This window comes from Cucurbita pepo, chromosome 16, assembly GCF_057944985.1.
Source record: "Cucurbita pepo subsp. pepo isolate OVF chromosome 16, ASM5794498v1, whole genome shotgun sequence".
In the NCBI taxonomy this organism is placed as follows: Eukaryota; Viridiplantae; Streptophyta; class Magnoliopsida; order Cucurbitales; family Cucurbitaceae; genus Cucurbita; species Cucurbita pepo.
Window position 1 is genome coordinate 11,280,960 of NC_141813.1, and position 17,300 is coordinate 11,298,259.

At 37.4% G+C, this 17,300-nt stretch overlaps 5 protein-coding genes across 5 annotated transcripts; 1 reads left to right on the forward strand and 4 right to left on the reverse strand.

Moving 5' to 3' along the window:
• Positions 1-327: 327 nt before the first annotated feature.
• Positions 328-953, reverse strand: LOC111777613 (glutaredoxin-C9). The gene has a single exon (XM_023657283.2). The coding sequence runs from the start codon at positions 874-876 to the stop codon at positions 439-441; it is 438 nt and encodes a 145-aa protein (XP_023513051.2). The 5' UTR covers positions 877-953; the 3' UTR covers positions 328-438.
• A 4,040-nt stretch (positions 954-4,993) lies between these two features.
• LOC111777231 (putative O-methyltransferase 3) lies at positions 4,994-6,363 on the reverse strand. The gene is made up of 2 exons (XM_023656733.2): positions 5,549-6,363; positions 4,994-5,478 (listed from the first exon to the last, which is right to left on the reverse strand). The coding sequence occupies exons 1-2, from the start codon at positions 6,323-6,325 to the stop codon at positions 5,176-5,178; spliced, it is 1,080 nt and encodes a 359-aa protein (XP_023512501.2). The 5' UTR covers positions 6,326-6,363; the 3' UTR covers positions 4,994-5,175.
• A 2,094-nt stretch (positions 6,364-8,457) lies between these two features.
• On the reverse strand, positions 8,458-9,833 carry LOC111777040 (putative O-methyltransferase 3). Its single transcript, XM_023656483.2, has 2 exons — positions 9,003-9,833; positions 8,458-8,929 (listed from the first exon to the last, which is right to left on the reverse strand). Exons 1-2 carry the CDS (start codon positions 9,777-9,779, stop codon positions 8,627-8,629), a joined length of 1,080 nt encoding a protein of 359 aa, XP_023512251.2. The 5' UTR covers positions 9,780-9,833; the 3' UTR covers positions 8,458-8,626.
• Positions 9,834-11,344: 1,511 nt separating this feature from the next.
• On the forward strand, positions 11,345-14,516 carry LOC111777358 (transcription factor VOZ1). Its single transcript, XM_023656910.2, has 5 exons — positions 11,345-11,533; positions 11,976-12,242; positions 12,320-12,469; positions 13,110-13,698; positions 13,881-14,516. Exons 2-5 carry the CDS (start codon positions 12,018-12,020, stop codon positions 14,378-14,380), a joined length of 1,464 nt encoding a protein of 487 aa, XP_023512678.2. The 5' UTR covers positions 11,345-11,533; positions 11,976-12,017; the 3' UTR covers positions 14,381-14,516.
• A 1,286-nt stretch (positions 14,517-15,802) lies between these two features.
• LOC111777361 (ras-related protein RABA1f-like) lies at positions 15,803-17,137 on the reverse strand. The gene is made up of 2 exons (XM_023656912.2): positions 16,651-17,137; positions 15,803-16,551 (listed from the first exon to the last, which is right to left on the reverse strand). Exons 1-2 carry the CDS (start codon positions 16,869-16,871, stop codon positions 16,119-16,121), a joined length of 654 nt encoding a protein of 217 aa, XP_023512680.1. The 5' UTR covers positions 16,872-17,137; the 3' UTR covers positions 15,803-16,118.
• Positions 17,138-17,300: the final 163 nt, after the last annotated feature.

Here is a 17,300-nt window from a genome sequence, read left to right on the forward strand (position 1 = left end):
TTCATGCTATTTCCATATGTATGAAGTGTTTTGGTAAAGTCGAAAGCAAAGTCATGAGAAATTATGCTTAAAGTGAACAATATCGTACTATTATCGAGAGTCGGTGTTCATTAACACACATGAAAGTGAGAAGAGAAGTATATTTTTTAAACAAAATAGTACTAATTTGTATTAAAAACTTTTTTTTTTTTTTCTTAAAAGAGTATTATTGATTTTCTTTTTTAAAAAAAATTATGAAATTTTGGGATTTTTTTTTTTATTTTTTATTAATTTAGAAAGAAAAAAAAAATTGGATTGCTCTCATTCTGAACAAGTAAAGAGATGGCAGAATCAAAGTAATATCGAAATTGGAAAATAATATAAAAGGAAAAAGAAAAATTATGGGGAGGAAAATGAAGACGTCTGTGATTAAAGGAAAAAAGAAATAAAAATAAAAATTCAAAGCCACAAAGCGCCGGCTTGTTTCAAAATGGGAACCAATTCCCCAGAAATATGAGTAGCCATCACTCTATCCAAACCCCCAAACAAGGTGCCCCCAATAAACACCGCCGGCAGCTGTATCTCCGCGTTGGGAGATTTGGCGAAGGCCTCCAATTCCTTCAGGACGCTGGATTCTTGTTCTTCCTCCACCTCGTACACCGCCGGATTAGCACCCAACCCAAGAAGAAGCCGCTTCACCACATGGCTCATACAGCACCCTTTTCTAGCAAACACTATCGCCGCATTCTCCGCCACCGACGCGATCACATCGCTTCTCGATCCCCCACCTTCCGCTGTCGCAGACGCTGATCCGCCCACCCATGTTGATCTCATTGATAATGTGCCCTGTTTTGTGTCAATTGATTGCCATGACCGGTAAGGAATTGCTTGGTGCATGGTTGCCAGAGATAGAGAGGTGAGAAATTGGTATGGAATCTTTTTTTGTTTTTGTTTTTGTTCCTTGTTTGGTTTGTGTTGGATATATGGCGTTGGAAAGTGGTGGGATATTTAAAAGAAGAGGAAATTAAGAAAGGGGGTGTTGAAGCGTCAACGGCTGTTAGGCAAGGATGGAAGGCTACGCGGTGGCTGACGACTGTGGGCTCCTCTTTGACGTTTACTATGCCCTCATTTCCTCTCCTCTCCTTGCTTATATGTATGTCTGACGTCCTCCTTTACGTCTTACTTTTATTTTTTAATCAATTTCTCCTTTTTTGGCATCTTACTTAAAACTTATCACTTATCTATCTTCACCCTAGTGTCTTTTTTTTCTCTTCTCTAATCAATATTGGATCTCACAATCCACTCATGTGTGATCTATTAGATGAATACGACTTTCCACAATGGTATAATATTGTCTCACTTTGAGTATAACCTCTCTCTCATGACTTTACTTTATGCTTCCCTAAAAGGCTTCTATTGGCATGTGGGGTCTAGTAGACGAACACAACTCTCTACAATTGTATGATATTTTTGCTTTAGGCTTCCCTAAAAGGCTTCTATTGGCATGTGGGGTCTAGTAGACGAACACAACTCCACAATTGTATGATATTGTCCACTTTGAGATGAAGCTTCCCCAAAAGGCCTCCATTGACAATTGTATGATATTGTCCACTTTGAGATGAAGCTTCCCCAAAAGGCCTCCATTGACATGTGGGGTCTCCACAATGGTATGATATTGTTCACTTTGAGCATAAACTCTTATGGCTTTGCTTTGAAATTCTCGAAATAGCCTCATGTCAATAGAGTGTATATTATTTGATTATAAACCCATGGTTATTCCCTAAATTGACCGATGTGGGACACTTTCATCAACAACTCATGTGGGGTCGAGCGTCCTTACTCAATAAACCAAGCTCTTTGTTAATAGATGTTGTTCATTTTGGTCAATTACTTATTGTATCAGTCTCACAATTTTAAGATGTATCTATTCCAAGAGAGATGAGAGAATAGTTATTAAGGAAGAGATGAGATGGTGGTTAGAGTGGTCGTATTGGAGTTCCAGTGGGCAGAGAAACATGAGGCAGCCACCCAAAATGTTGTCCGCCGTGTCAAAAGGATAACGGTATACGTGTTGAGATAGGACGTCAATATGACGGCACCCTCTACCCCACTCTTCTTCGACCTCCATTATTCACATTTTTTAATTGGTTTTATTTATTAAAGTCGGCCACATCGCCATCCCCATCGGCGTCTCCGTCACCGTACGCGCCACCGGCTTGAATTCCAAGTTTCAATGGAAGTTGATTTTGGATTGCGTCGCCGCTCTCCCTCACATCCTTAATTCCCTTCCACCCCTCATTTCATGCCTCGCCTCTAACCATTTCCTAAACCTCTCAAACCCTTATTCCACCCTGTGGGCAGGACTGATATGTGTCAGAATTTAGTACCTTATCTAAACATTATAAATATAAATTATGATTCGATCCCAATTCTATTTCTCATTCTCTCTAATAATATTTTCATATTGTTTACTCGTAATAATATTTTTTAGATCTAGTGTAAATATTGTGTCAGGGTGGAGAAGCCTACTGGTTTGATTGCAGTGATTTTTTTTTTTTTTTTTTTTTGGAGACAAGAATGGATAATATAATACCATACTGTTCCATTTATCTAAACAGAAAAAATATTATCCATTCTTTTCCCTATTCGTGTATAAATAGAGAATCTCCTCTCTATTTGGAGGTTTGAGATATGGAACGTAAAATAAACATTTCTAAACTTTACTTACTATTTCACTCAACCTCGTATTAGCTAAATTATAATTAATTGAATTGATTAATACAATTTGTCCAATAAAATTAAGTTATTTTGATACGTGGACACAAGGAAATGTATGATTAAGGGGTGAGGGGGGAAAAAGTCACAGCCACGTTGCGTCCACCGTCCACGTCCACTTTCGAATTATTCAAATGAGGAACATGGTTTTTAAAATAAGAGGTTGAAGAAGGGACCACGAGACGGAGATTAGTTAGTTTATGGAAATGAGGAAAACGAATGTGTATTATTTATTATTTTTTTTAATTTTATTCAAATTTAATTTACACGCAGAAAATCAACACGGTATGAATATTTAAATTGCTAATTTAATTCTCAAAAATCCGCCGCTCATGGAACAGTGACTGCTGACTCATTTTCCTTTGCTCTCCCACTTTCTTTCCCATCATGTTTTGTTCAATATGACGTGTCATCCCACTCTGATGACGTGTCCTTCTTTGTCTTTTTTCTCCTTCCCTTCATATATGCTCCATGACCTAATCACACATCTTATTCCGATGCTTGACTCGGCCAATTCATACAAAATTAATTAAAAATAGCATTTTTTTTATTTTAAAATTAAATAAATGAATTAAATTAATATCAGATATACATATATATGAAAGCTTCAATAATATCATAATTTTAAATAGAGAAAAAGTAAAACCATTTAGGTCAAGGAATTATTTATGTAATGTCTTAGGAAATTTCCTTAACCAATGGTGATTTCTTTTTTTAATTACAAAAAATAAATATTTTATAACATCTTTCACCAAAAAAAAAAAAAAAGACTGGACCGTCCGTTGAACTACACGTGTCATCTACGTGTTGGCCCAATATTCCGGACCGGCACTTCTGGAAACAAGATAGGTACTTTATTTATTTTTATTTTTTTTAATTAATTCAAATTAAAAGATATATATATATATATTAGAAGCATCAAATTTACTAATCTTTTCGCTTCAACTTTTCAATTTAATTCTTAATATTTTAAAAGTTTTAGTTTTGTTTGATATTTGATGAATTTAAAGAAAAAAAAAAACAAAAAAACTTTCTGCCGTAAGCAAACCATCAAACAATTTTACATTATTACGACTCTCCATAATGGTACGATATTGTCTACTTTGAGCGTAAACTCTCGTGACTTCGCTTTGAGCTTCCTTAGAAGGCTTCATACCAATGGAGATAATATTATTCACTTATAAACCCATGATCTTCCACTAAATTAACCAAGGACTCGTACCCAATAATCGTCAACAATCCTCCCCTTCAACAAAGTACACTATAAGCCTCTCCTGAGGCTTATGGAGCTCTCGAATAGCCTCCCCTTAATCGAGACTCGACTCGACTCATCTCTATGTTGTGCTTGAAATTTTTTGGAATGAAAACATTGGTTGTGATGTCCCACATTGGTTGGGGAGGCGAACAAACCACCATTTATACGGATGTAGAGACGCGTTTTAAAGCGTTGAGGGGAAGCTCAAAAGGAAAAGCCCAAAGAAGACAATATCTCCTACCGATGGATCTAGGACTAGATAATTTACGGGAGAGACTAGATAATTTATTCCTAAAATATCTAATCATTTATTTCTAAAGTACCTAACGGTATTTCTTAAAATTCTTATATAATAGTCGAAGCCTACCGTTAGCAAATATAGGTCGGTAACAGTCCAATCCCTTAATTCCTCTGTGGCTGAGACAACAATGCCTTGGGATTAAAAAGGCCAGAGTTTCCTCTCGCTAGGGTGAATTGGAAGGTTTTACACATGTAAGGTAGTGGTCATGTGGGCTGGGTGTCACAATCGCACTTTTGATGGCAGCGGACTTGCGATTGTGCGGCACTCACTTTCCAACGACAAGTGAGCTAAGCCAATTCGTTCTTGCGTCGCCTACGGCCAAGCGACGTATGCTCAAGCCTCTGGCCTCGATTTTAAGAGAAGGTTTTAGAAAGCGAGGGCAGAGAGAGATTTTTGAAAGAAACGTTATATAAGCAAGCAAGAGAAAAATAACAACCGCTCACAATATATAACCTTGGGTAGGGAGAAGTTGACAACTAGTCGTATCCCCCGATAGTACATTCTGAGGCATTTCATGTCTGACAGGCCTAGACATGATATTTCTGAAATGTCATACTTCTTAGAAATACAAAAGTAAAACACTAGAATATGAAAAGACATGATTGGGCAGGCGGCCATGTGCAACACGCATTGGACGAGCATAACCGTGACACTGGACATGCGTGGAGCTAGCCGTGGTTGGAGGCAAGCGAAGACATAAAATGCACCTTTTAAGCCAACCTCAATACACAACCCAACAAAAATTGGGCCATTTTACAACACTTTTCTAGCCCGCATAATATACAACTTTATTATACATTGTTTCATCCACACGCACACCGTAAGTTTCACCCATAACCAAACTTAAGCAGCAAAGGCACTTCAATTAAGGATACACTTCAATAAGGAACCTTAAACCCAGTTTACAAATTATGGTGTAGTCACTGAAACCTGCTTCCATAAACAGATTCTTCCATTCTTTCTCATTTCTCTCCTTGCCGTTTAGATTGACCATCATCAATACATCAAAGAACAGTTGAGTTTCAGTGGATTCCCTGTCTTCTACTTCGTTGTCCAACACCATGTCTAGGATGATCAACTTTCCACCTTCAGCTCTGCTTGGAATTGCATCTTTACACTTCTTCAATATCTTAATGCTTTGTTCATCATCCCAATTGTGTAACACCCACTGATTATCAAAATCCATTAATAATTCAAGTGTTAAAAACATATCTAATTTCTTAATCTAAGAACATTACCTTGAGCATAACAGCATTTGCGGGAGGGATTTTTGATTCAAGCATGTCTCCTGCAATAAAGCTCAAGTTTTTTACATTTGGTTGTATGTTGGAAACCACTTGTGGGAGATCAAATACAGAGCAAGTGATGTGCGGGAAGGCCTCTGCAATAGCGTTGGCCATAACGCCTGTGCCACCACCAACATCAACCAATGACTTCAACCCTTCAAACACTCCGCTACACTTCTCAATCACTATTTTACCAATCAATTCAGAATCACAAACCATTATCTGTTGAAACAAATTGCCAAAACTTGGTTCCTGAGCAGAGTAATCCCACATGGACTTCCCGTTTGCCATTTCAAAGGAACTGGAGTTATGGTCTTGATCTGAGCTACAAAGCCAACCGCTCAAAGCTCCCAAAGAAGCAATTGTAGCTTTATCCAAAGCAAGACACAAGAAGGGTATCATTTGGAAAGTGGTGTAGGTGTGTGTGTGGCGGAGGAGAAGGCGAGAGGAGGGCGTGAGGCTGTATTTCACGTCCTCTTGCCCGTTGGCATCAAAGAAGCCAGAATGGACGAGGAGGCGCATGAGGCGGCCAAGGTGTTGAGCCTTTGAAGGTTGAATATGGAGCGCCGCCACTAAATCAGAGAGGCTCATGGGTTGGGCGTGGGTATGGATAACATCCGGTATGCCCAATTCAACAGCACATTTAAGAGACATGGAGTCGAAAATTTTCAAAACATGGTTCCAAACATGAGCTTGAGATTGAAGCAGCTCATCCACCTTCTCTTCCATCTAGATTTTGTGGTAAAGCTCAGATCTGAGTTCAAGCAACCTCCACAAAGCTGTATTTATGATATTAATTTCCTCACAACTTGCAGAATCCAGCATCATCCGATGTGATTTCATATTTAAACTCCTATCCACCTCCCTCATCTCTCCCTTCACAATCATAAATGACTTGGACCTTCCCAAGAAAGGAAAGTACCTTTTTACCATAATTTGGTTCTTTCACTCACTCTAGTGTTCACAATCACTTGCTTTCATACCAAATTTGTGACTACTTTTGACTTTTTAGACCTGAGTTTAATCCTTTTTGTTTTTGTTTTTTTTCTTTTTAATTAATAAAAAATTTTAATCCTTAAGAGGTAAAAATATTTTAAGATATTAATTTTCTTAGAGTTTATCCATATTTTTTTAATCTATATTTTAATTGGTTCAACTATGCCAATCAACGACCAACTTTTTTCTCCACATTCAATTTGTGGATAATTATGATTCGAAAAGTACATTTATTTATGGCCACATTGAGGGACCAAGAGGGTAGGACAAGAAGTGGTAATGACATCTTGTACCTTTCAATATAACTTTTTGTGAGAAATATGTTAGAATCGCACAACAACGCAGACTCGATCTAGATGAATAAGAAGAATATTGGCTAAAAGATTTGTATTAAAAAATGCAGGAAGAATATTGGCTAAAGAATTTGTATTGATGTCTAAAGTATGTAGGACATAATACATTTTCAAAGTGTTTTGACTGACCAAAAAAAAAAAAATTATATATATATATATATATATATATATATAAAGTTTTAACTGAGAATATATATATGGTTTAACTTATTATATATAATTTTAATATGTATAATTGACTAATCTATAAATAAATAAGCTGGCAGGAATGGTTATTAAATTGGGCAAATTTAAGTATTGTTTAAATAAGCCAACTCTCATCCACGGTCGTGATTTCTCTTCAACGACAAAACTTTTAGATTATAAGAGTAGTACTTGTAGGAATCGCTTGGAATAAGTATGCATGTTGTCAAACTAATAAATCCTAGTTAGTTGGACCTAGTATATTAAAATATAAGCGGTAGAAAAGAACTAGATAAGAAAAACAATGGTAACTAGAATTGATTGACTTATGAATTTGCTTTAGAATGAGATTGAGATATTGTATGTATGATACAGGAGGAATGGAAGTTTGCAAAATCTGGGCTCTGGGTAAAGATGAACGTTATGTTCTCATCGAGCTTGTTTGTTAATATTGCATGAATTGTTGCATGTTAACTTAAGTGCATGATTGCTTGTGTTGTCTTTCTTGTTGAGCATAGGAAGAAACGACGAGCCTAGACTAGGGCACTTGAGACTAAGTAGGTTCGACAAATACCTAGAATGGGATATCTCTAGAATACTATGCATTCAGGCCCGCGAAGGGATGAATAGCGAAGCCAGACTATATTCTAGACCACGATAGGTTTGAGAGACCTTGCACGGAAATTCTATAGATGAATGAATCCAAGTCTAAGACACCAAGATCCGCCCCAGAAAGACCTAGTAAGACATCACGATAACTATAGACAACCGAGGTAGCTAGTCGGACTTGAGTAGTGTGGATAGTGTTACAAGAACCTCCACTTTCCTCTCTGCTCCGATATCGTACCGTCGAGACAGTACTCCAATACCGAGATAATTAACCCAGGTAGAGTCGGACAAGGTAGTATGATTTGTGCCCCGACCTAGTGGTGGCAGTTAAGGGGTCTCCTGAACAAGACCCCTAAGCTGTAGAAACCCATCCCTGAGTAGGGGAGTGTGGGATCACGTAGGACGATCTAGTAGCCGACAAGCACACAGGAGATCACAACCCCCCGATTTTAGTGGTAGTATGGTCTCATGGGATAGTTGTCCACGAACCTCCATTGATGATGTTCAGTGAGCGATACTAATTCAGATCCAGCTATCCTGTCCCCTCAGTTTTACTTGTGAGGTTGCGCCTCATCCCAAGACACTAATCATCGAGTGCATACGATAGAAAAGCCACTTGAGTCGTAGAAAAGAGAGTTGTAGCTTAGTTCATACTCCCTAGAACCCCGAGACAAGGTCGTAAATACCTACTAAGATAAGGATGCAAAAAGAGACTACAAGTAGGTTGCGTAATACGTAGTCTTATATTTTCTTATCAGTAATATAACAACTTTATTATAGAAGCCTTTATTATGGTTTGTTTCTGGTTTTCTGAAACCAACACCACAAGTTCTACGAACCCACAACAACAAAGAAGCATAATTAAGCAGCAAATAACAACACTTTTGAGTTAAGGGTACACCTCAATAAGTGACCTTAAACCCAACTTAGAAATTATGGTGTAATCACTGAAACCTGCTTCCATAAACAGATTCTTCCATTCTCTCTCGTTTCTCTCCATGCCGTTTAGATCGGACATCATCAAAACATCAAAGAACAGTTGAGTTTCAGTGGACTCCCTGTCCTCTACTTCGTTGTCCAACACCATGTCTATGATGATCAATTTTCCACCTTCAGCTCTGCTTGGAATTGCATCTTTACACTTCTTCAATATCTTAATGCTTTGTTCATCATCCCAATTGTGTAATATCCACTGTTTATCAAAAACCCATTAAAAAATTTAATGTTTTTTAAACATATCTAATTTCTTAATTTAAGAACATTACCTTGAGCATAACAGCATTTGCGGGAGGGATTTTTGATTCAAGCATGTCTCCTCCAATAAACCTCAAGTTTTTTGCAGTTCGTTGCTGGTTGGAAACCACTTGTGGGAGATCAAATACAGAGCAAGTGATGTGCGGGAAGGCCTCTGCAATAGCGTTGGCCATAACGCCTGTGCCACCACCAACATCAACCAATGACTTCAACCCTTCAAACACTCCGCTACACTTCTCAATCACTATTCTACCAAGCAATTCAGAATCGCAAACCATTGCCTGATGAAAGAAATTGCCAAAACTTGGTTCCTGAGCAGAGTAATCCCACATGGACTTCCCGTTTGCCATTTCAAAGGAACTGGAGTTATGGTCTTGATCTGAGCTACAAAGCCAACCGCTCAAAGCTCCCAAAGAAGCAATTGTAGCTTTATCCAAAGCAAGACACAAGAAGGGTATCATTTGGAAAGTGGTGTAGGTGTGTGTGTGGCGGAGGAGAAGGCGAGAGGAGGGCGTGAGGCTGTATTTCACGTCCTCTTGCCCGTTGGCATCAAAGAAGCCAGAATGAACGAGGAGGCGCATGAGGCGGCCAAGGTGTTGAGCCTTTGAAGGTTGAATATGGAGCGCCGCCACTAAATCAGAGAGGCTCATGGGCTGGGCGTGGGTATGGATAACATCCGGTATGCCCAATTCAACAGCACATTTAAGAGACATGGAGTTGAAAAATTTCAAAACATGGTTCCAAACATGAGCTTGGGATTGAAGCAGCTCATCCAACTTCTCTTCCATCTAGATTTTGTGGTAAAGCTCAGATCTGAGTTCAAGCAACCTCCACAAACCTGTATTTAAATATATAATTTTGTCCAAATTTATAGCACAATTGGACCATTTGAGCTAAAATCGTTACTATCCTCCCAACTTTCTTTTTAAAATCATAATTGAACTACTTTTTATATATATCTATATATAGAACTAACAAAAAAAAAATATAGTTCGAGTTTGAATTATGAATATTAATATTTAGAAACCAAAAAACAATTATAGGTAAGGTAGCCTCTTGAAAATAACAAGTTAGATATGTTTATTGATTTCAAGTTTCGGCCAACTAGTTGGTATACTTCATTTTCTTTCATTATGTCTCACAAATAAAATATCTTTAGTGATCCCGACTAGTTGGTATACTCTATTTTGGATGTTGATTCAATAGCATGTAAGATAGGATAGTTTCTATTATACAAATGACATAATTGGTATACTAGAGTTAAGTTATGAGCTTTTTTTTTTTTTTTCTTTGGGTTTAGATTTGTATGCTAGAGTCATTCGAGTAGTCTTGATTAAACTATCTTGTAGAGTGATTTAAATCACGAGCTTATAAACAAGTTTTCTGTACTCATATATTGGACCTTGGATATATAATAGTTCCGAATCAAATCAGATCTTTTGTTTGTCTCATGGTAGTCTACTCCAATTCTGTTACGAAACTTTCGTTATTGGGTTAGCCATACAGTTCACATGTTTCTAATAATTCACATTACATCATCGAATGATACAAGTCTTGAATAAGAATTTACAACGCACTAGAATACCCTTTGACTATCCTTTAGTCCCACAGCATTTAGGGTTACTCGAACAATGTGATATCTCATATCTTAATATCAACGTAATTCGTTTTAAAAATTTCTATTAAGTTGATTCTTTACTAGAATAATTATCTACACCTTGGTTATAATATTGTAACTTGAGATATGCATATGTATGAAGTTTTTCACGTGGATTATTCAAAATATTGGAGATGTCGAGGAAGGGTATTTTAGTCATTTGCATATATATATATATATTTTTTAAGAGAATCCACTTAAACACTAAAAAGAATTAAATGAACATTAATTCATTTCTCAAATTTCTTTTTTAATTCCTACAACTAAAAGTAAATAATTAATTAATAATTGTTTGGACTTTTGGCTTCCATTAATAGGATGAATTAAGTTTTATCTAACTTAAATCATAAAAATTAGATCGAGTTATATATATAATTATTTGAGTTGATTTGAATTTTTAAAAAATAAAAAATTCGATTTAATTTATGAACTTACATTTTTTTTTATTGTATTCGAAGATTAAAAAAATAAGATTATAATTCAACTCAATCCAATTCTATTATATTTTAAAAAGACCGAAAATATTAACGATGGGTGGGTTATTATCTGTAAATATTTGACTTTTAAATGTTTTTTAAATAATTAAAAAGTATAAAATTATCCGATGAGTAAAAAGAAACCCAACCCAATCGGTTTAGAAATGGAAGTAAATTGTTTTGGAATAAATTAAAAAAAAAAAAAAAAAAAAAAAAAAGCTTAGAAATGGAAGTAAATTGTGAGTCCTCAATTTTGTCAACCTGGAATTTTAGAGAATTGGTCTGACCTAAAAGATCTGAACTAAGGAGCGAAAGAGAGATTGATTGCTTCTGTAATGAAAGACTAATCCGGTAATCTTCCTCCTCGAAGCTTTACCCTGATTTTCGACCCCAAATTTCTGCTTGGCGGGTAATAATTCTGTATCTATTGCTGTTTTTTTTTTTTTCGATTTTGATACTTAGATTGGGGCTGAATTGTTCGTCCGCTTACTGGATTTTGAAGTTGAATGTTTGATAGTTATTCGATGGCTCAGAGAGATCATGACGAATTAGAAAATTGTAGAAAAATATGTTCATGATTTTAGTCGGAAAATTTAAATAGAGACCTAGGTAAGGAGAAACTAGCTTCGGGAGATATTGTGATCATTTTATGGTTCGTACATTGATTAGAATTTACTTGCTTCTAATTCAATCTCACATTTTCTGAACTGCGAGTGAGACGGAGTGGAAGAACATGGAACGGCGACCTTAAAAATGAATTCGTTTCGGAGGCTTAAATGATTTTTTCTTTTTCTGGATACATTCTGTTTGGCAATCTGAACGGACTTTCTTTTATGTTTCTTTTTCTTCAGTTGCTGCTAAGATAATCTTGGTGGTGGAAAAGAGCGGAATCGATGCCGAAGGGTTTGAAGAGTAAATGTCATTCTACGTCTCATCAGCTTTTGAAGGAAAAAGCAAAGAATCGTGTTAATGATCTTCAAGGGATATTCACTAATCTTCAAAATGCACGAAAGGAGAGTCGTACTACTGATATCGCTGTCTTGGAGGAGCAAGTCCATCAAATGCTTAGGGAGTGGAATGCTGAGCTTAATGAACCATCGCCTTCCTCTTCATTTGTTGTAAGTTCATCAATTAGACTGAGTACTCAAAGTTTCCATTACTTTTGTAATTTAAATGCTTCTATACATTCAATTAGGAGGGTAGTCTTGGATCGTTCTCGCAAGAACTAGCCCGTCTTCTTGAGCATTGTGATGAGCAAGATGATGCAACTAGTACAATGGCTGAACCAAAGACTGAGCCTGAACTCCATTGCGTTCTTGCCAGCAAACCGTCAAATCTTGTTCAGGTAGGCCTTTTTTTCATTTTCTTTTTCGATGAACTCCATGTTTCAGTGGCTGGATCATGTACTTTCTGGATAAATTCTCTGCTGCAACCAATCTAATCCAGCTTATGATGCTCCCTACTCTAAAATGTTGTTCCACTTTAATACATCGAATATATTTCTTAAATTGTTTCAATTTTTAATACTCTACATGCTTGTGGGATCCATGTCTATAAACCCAAGTTTTTCAAGATTTGGCATTTTTATTGGCTTAGTTGTTTTTCACTTTTTAATTTTTGATAGAAGTATCTGTGCAACACTTTTCGTTGTGAGATTTGAGGCTTATCAATGCAACCTGATTTGTTTTCTCTCCTTTTCAGTCATTATGGTGTAGTTTAATAATTTTGTTGTTTGTGCCTTTGCTTTGTAAAGAAATGTGACTACGGCCTGTTATTAATTGATTCAATCTTAAGGTTTATGGTTCTAAAATGATAAAAAGGAGGAAATTTTGACGTATATTTCTGAAAAGTTTGCACTTATTACTAATTTATTAGTACATATATGTCTGTCAATTGAGTCTGAGCATTTGGTTTTCTGCCATCCCTATAATGCATAATATATTTTGTATAATAGATGCTAACTAGCTGAACTAATGCTGCCCCAGGATAGTTTTGGTTTTCCGGAGCTCCAACAGCATAGTTTTCTAGGATTTGAAGAGTGCCAAGTCTCTTCTCCAGTTCTACAGAATTATTCATTTTACAAATCTGACATGGCTACTCAGCCTAATTGTCAAAGTTTCGAAGTAGATAAAAACTTTGAGCAGAACACAGTAGTCAGTAAGGATGATGTGTCTACTTTGGATTGCCATGCATTGAATTCACATCAAGAGTTCGACTATGGGGTTCTTGTTGGGCCATATGATGCGGGAGACTTTAGTCAGGACACAAAGTCCGGTATTCTCCCAACTATCTCACCCCCACCGTCTGCTTTTATGGGCCCGATATGTGCTCTCTGGGATTGTTTCAGACCTGCTCAAGGATCCAAATGGTGCCTGGACTATTGCAGTAGTTGTCATTCTGTTCTTGCAATAAATGAAGGCCTTCCAGGAATGAGTCCAATATTGCGCCCTGGAGGCATTGGCTTAAAGGATGGTCCATTGTTTGCTGCTCTTCGTGCAAAGACACGGACCAAAGAAGTTGGAATACCCATATGTGATGGTGCTGCAACAAGGAAATCCCCATGGAATGCTCCTGGTAAAGCTTTTATGTTGCTGTGTAACTTTTTCTGTTTTTCTGTTTTTCTGTTTTCCTGGTTCTATTTCATTTGTTGTTTTATTTCTTGTTATTACCCATTGCCATTGTATAATCTCTTTATTCGGTCCAAGTGAGTTGGATCAATTGGTGTGTGTTTATAGTGGTTCTTTACATTCTTGCAGAGCTTTTTGATATTTCGTTTCTTGAGGGGGAGACAATCAGGGAATGGCTCTACTTCGACAAGCCTAGACGGGCCTTTGAGAGTGGCAATCGAAAGCAAAGGTCATTGCCAGATTATAATGGGCGTGGTTGGCATGAATCAAGGAAGCAGGTGATGAAGGAGTTCGGTGGTCAGAAGAAGTCTTATTACATGGATCCACAGCCATCAAGCTCTCTTGAATGGCATTTGTACGAATACGATATCACAGATTATGATTCATTCGCATTATATAGGCTGGAACTCAAGCATGCTGATGCAAAGAAGAGTCCAAAGGGAAAACTGACAGCTGATCCTCTGGCTGATCTGCAGAAGAAGATGGGAAGGCTTACTGCAGAGGGGCCTGTTGAGCTTGGACAACTTATTAAAGCTAAGAGTACGAGTACAACGATGGCGAATAATAAGGCTGATAATGTAAGTATCAATCTTTCTCCACATCATCAGAATATGTCTAACACTAACTGATCAACCAACCGATTCTTATAATGGCACATACTGGAGTCTTGCCTGCTGCTGTATTTTTGTGGCAGGGTTACAGTCAGTTTCAGTTTAATGTGTCTGCTTTATGTTAATATATACTCTTCGGTATGTTGTCTGGTGATCTGTGGCAATTTGACCCCCCCCCCCCCCCCCCCCCCCCCCCTCCCCCCGTCTACAGAAGGAGGAGATTCTGAATGCTTGTTTATTCTATAGGGATTCTTTGGATTTTGAATCCAATATGCAGGGAAATACCTGTTTCCACGTTGTTTGTGTTTGTGAATAATAGTGTGAGAAAGCTATGCCCAACTTCGATATAATACGATCTGGCTTTTTCCGAGAAAGCTCTGCACAAGTCGAGCTTTAGAACACCGGAAAGGATTATGAAAGTTAAGAGGGTCGAGTGGTTAGAGAGTCGGTAAATAAGAAGCGAATAATGTGAGCTCCTAAGAATAAGAGCTGTAAGGTTAGAAGGAATGACAGGGCAGGCCTCATTCATGTGTTCTAATCCCAACCCTTGAAATTGTTTGTTTGGCTTCTTAGCTGCTGCTATGTACTCGGCGAGGAGTGCCTTGCTCACCTGCAATGAAATACCCAACCTCCTAAATCCCTCGGGTAAAAGAAGCAACTTGAATAAATCTTGATGATTTATATGCAATCTTTTATAATATGACCAAATCTTCAGGCCTCCACATGCTTCACGACATTCCTTGTACAGAAGTTATCAAATCTATATTTCCTCAAGATGCGTAACCAGCGTATTTCCTCGTCGACGTTATCTATAAAGTCCAAATTTTTCATTGCTAACTTATTTGATAGGTTAGAACAAGTGTTGCATGATCATCGTCTGCAAGAGTGCAATTGTAACACAAAACAACCCTTGATCGCCTCATTTTTAGGTTATGTGCATCAATGAGGTTCCACATCCAACGTATTTCCTCGTCGACGTTATCTATAAAGTCTAAATTTTTCATTGCTAACTTATTTACTAGGTTAGAACAAGTGTTGCACGTTCATCGCAAGAATGCGATTATGACACTAACTAACTCTTGATCGCATCATTTTTCGTGTTATTAAGAATTGGATACAAGGTTATGTAAATCCATGAGGTTCCACATCTTTTTGACGTTGAAAAGCTCTAGAAGGAAGAATTCGAGACATGAAGTGGCGCAAGGAACTGAAGAATATTGATAAGGAACAAGGTGATTAGAAAGCGCTTGAGTTCTCCAAGAAACGCGCTCCATGGCAGAGAATGAAATTCAACTACTTCAACGGCATTGAAGATAGAATGTGCACACGGATATCCATATGATCGATAGCAAGTGGATAAGAGATAAAATCTAGACAACGTCGATGTTATTTTCCAAATAAATAAACAAAAGGGATTTTAAAAACATATTTGCAGATGTATAATAGGAAAAAATAATTTATAAAGTATTATTAATTGTCATAAGTATTGGTACATTTGTTCTCCAATAATTTCCCTCCCAATAATTCATCTTCTTCTTGTTGTTCTAAGCATCCATCAAATTCATAGGTACAGCCTACCTAAAAACAGCACTAGAAATTATGCATTCCAAGGAACACACATGATCATTCAACATTTCCCCAACAAAAAAAAAAAAATAATAATAATAAACCAATCAAAATTTAGAAATCAAAACAAAACCAAAATTAAAGAGAGACCCATTTGAGGATTGAATTCATTTAAGTATTTTGAAGATTGTTATGAAGAACAGCAGCCAGCCTTCTTAACGGCAGAGACATCATCCTTGGAGCCAATGTCAATGGTCTGTCCCTTAGGCAGGACTGTCGGGTCATCTCCAATGTCAAGGATCTTCCTGCTCACCACTCTGTAGGTCTGCGTGAGAACCTCCGTGAAGGAATTCTCGACGTTGAATGACTCTAATGCTGATGTCTCCATGAAATATGTTCTCTCCCTCTCTGCAAATGCCTGCGCGTCCTCCGTCGACACTGCCCTCAGGTGCCGCAAATCCGCTTTGTTCCCTACCAGCATTATCACTATGTTGTGATCCGTGTGCCCTCTTAACTCCTTCAGCCATCTCTCCACATTCTCAAATGTCACGTGCCTCGTCACGTCGTACACTATCAATGCTCCTACCGCTCCTCTATAATACGCGCTCGTAATCGCTCGGTACCTATTACACCCAAAAGTTCAGAAACTAAATTTATAATTCATAATTTTTCTTAAAAAAAAAAAAAAAAAAAAAAAAAAAAAAAAAAAAATCAAGGAAAACCTTTCTTGGCCGGCAGTGTCCCAAATCTGAGCCTTGACGATCTTGTCATCGACGCGAATACTACGAGTAGCGAATTCAACCCCGATGGTCGATTTGGTCTCGAGGCTGAATTCGTTTCGAGTGAAACGGGACAAGAGATTGGATTTTCCGACGCCGGAGTCGCCGATCAGCACCACCTTGAACAGGTAATCGTAATCATCATCGGCTCTGTAAGCGCCCATTTCAAGAATTGTCGAAAACAGAGGAGATTATAATTATGCGACGATTTTTAGGAAATGGGATCTGGATTTATAAATAAATAGATAAAGACAGAGATCCCGACAGTCTCCAAGGGAAGAGAGAGAGGGGGAGAGAACGAGAGAGAGAGAGAGAGGGAGAGGATGAGGCTGCCGGAGGAGAGACGAGATTGAAAGGGGAGACGATTCCTTACAAGAATGCTCTGCTTTTGCTTTCTATTTGGTAAAAACAAAATCATGCTCAAAACTTTCCTGCCCACCAATCAGATCCAAACTCCCAATTCTAAATTATAAATTTCTCAATAATTTTTTATTTTTTATTTTTAATTTTTAACTGTTTTAATTTTGGTAAAAGTTTAGATTTAGACCCATTCCTCGTTTTTTTTTTCCCTTTAAATAAATATATAAATATAA

Coding starts and splice junctions, on each gene's coding strand:
- LOC111777358 (XM_023656910.2), top strand. CDS start 12,018: ATGCCGAAGGGTTTGAAGAGTAAATGTCATTCTACGTCTCATCAGCTT. Junction 12,243..12,319: donor CGCCTTCCTCTTCATTTGTT/GTAAGTTCATCA, acceptor ACATTCAATTAG/GAGGGTAGTCTTGGATCGTT. Junction 13,699..13,880: donor ATCCCCATGGAATGCTCCTG/GTAAAGCTTTTA, acceptor ACATTCTTGCAG/AGCTTTTTGATATTTCGTTT.
- LOC111777231 (XM_023656733.2), bottom strand. CDS start 6,325: ATGGAAGAGAAGGTGGATGAGCTGCTTCAATCTCAAGCTCATGTTTGG. Junction 5,479..5,548: donor CAAATGCTGTTATGCTCAAG/GTAATGTTCTTA, acceptor TTTGATAATCAG/TGGGTGTTACACAATTGGGA.
- LOC111777040 (XM_023656483.2), bottom strand. CDS start 9,779: ATGGAAGAGAAGTTGGATGAGCTGCTTCAATCCCAAGCTCATGTTTGG. Junction 8,930..9,002: donor CAAATGCTGTTATGCTCAAG/GTAATGTTCTTA, acceptor TTTGATAAACAG/TGGATATTACACAATTGGGA.
- LOC111777613 (XM_023657283.2), bottom strand. CDS start 876: ATGCACCAAGCAATTCCTTACCGGTCATGGCAATCAATTGACACAAAA.
- LOC111777361 (XM_023656912.2), bottom strand. CDS start 16,871: ATGGGCGCTTACAGAGCCGATGATGATTACGATTACCTGTTCAAGGTG. Junction 16,552..16,650: donor GACACTGCCGGCCAAGAAAG/GTTTTCCTTGAT, acceptor TGGGTGTAATAG/GTACCGAGCGATTACGAGCG.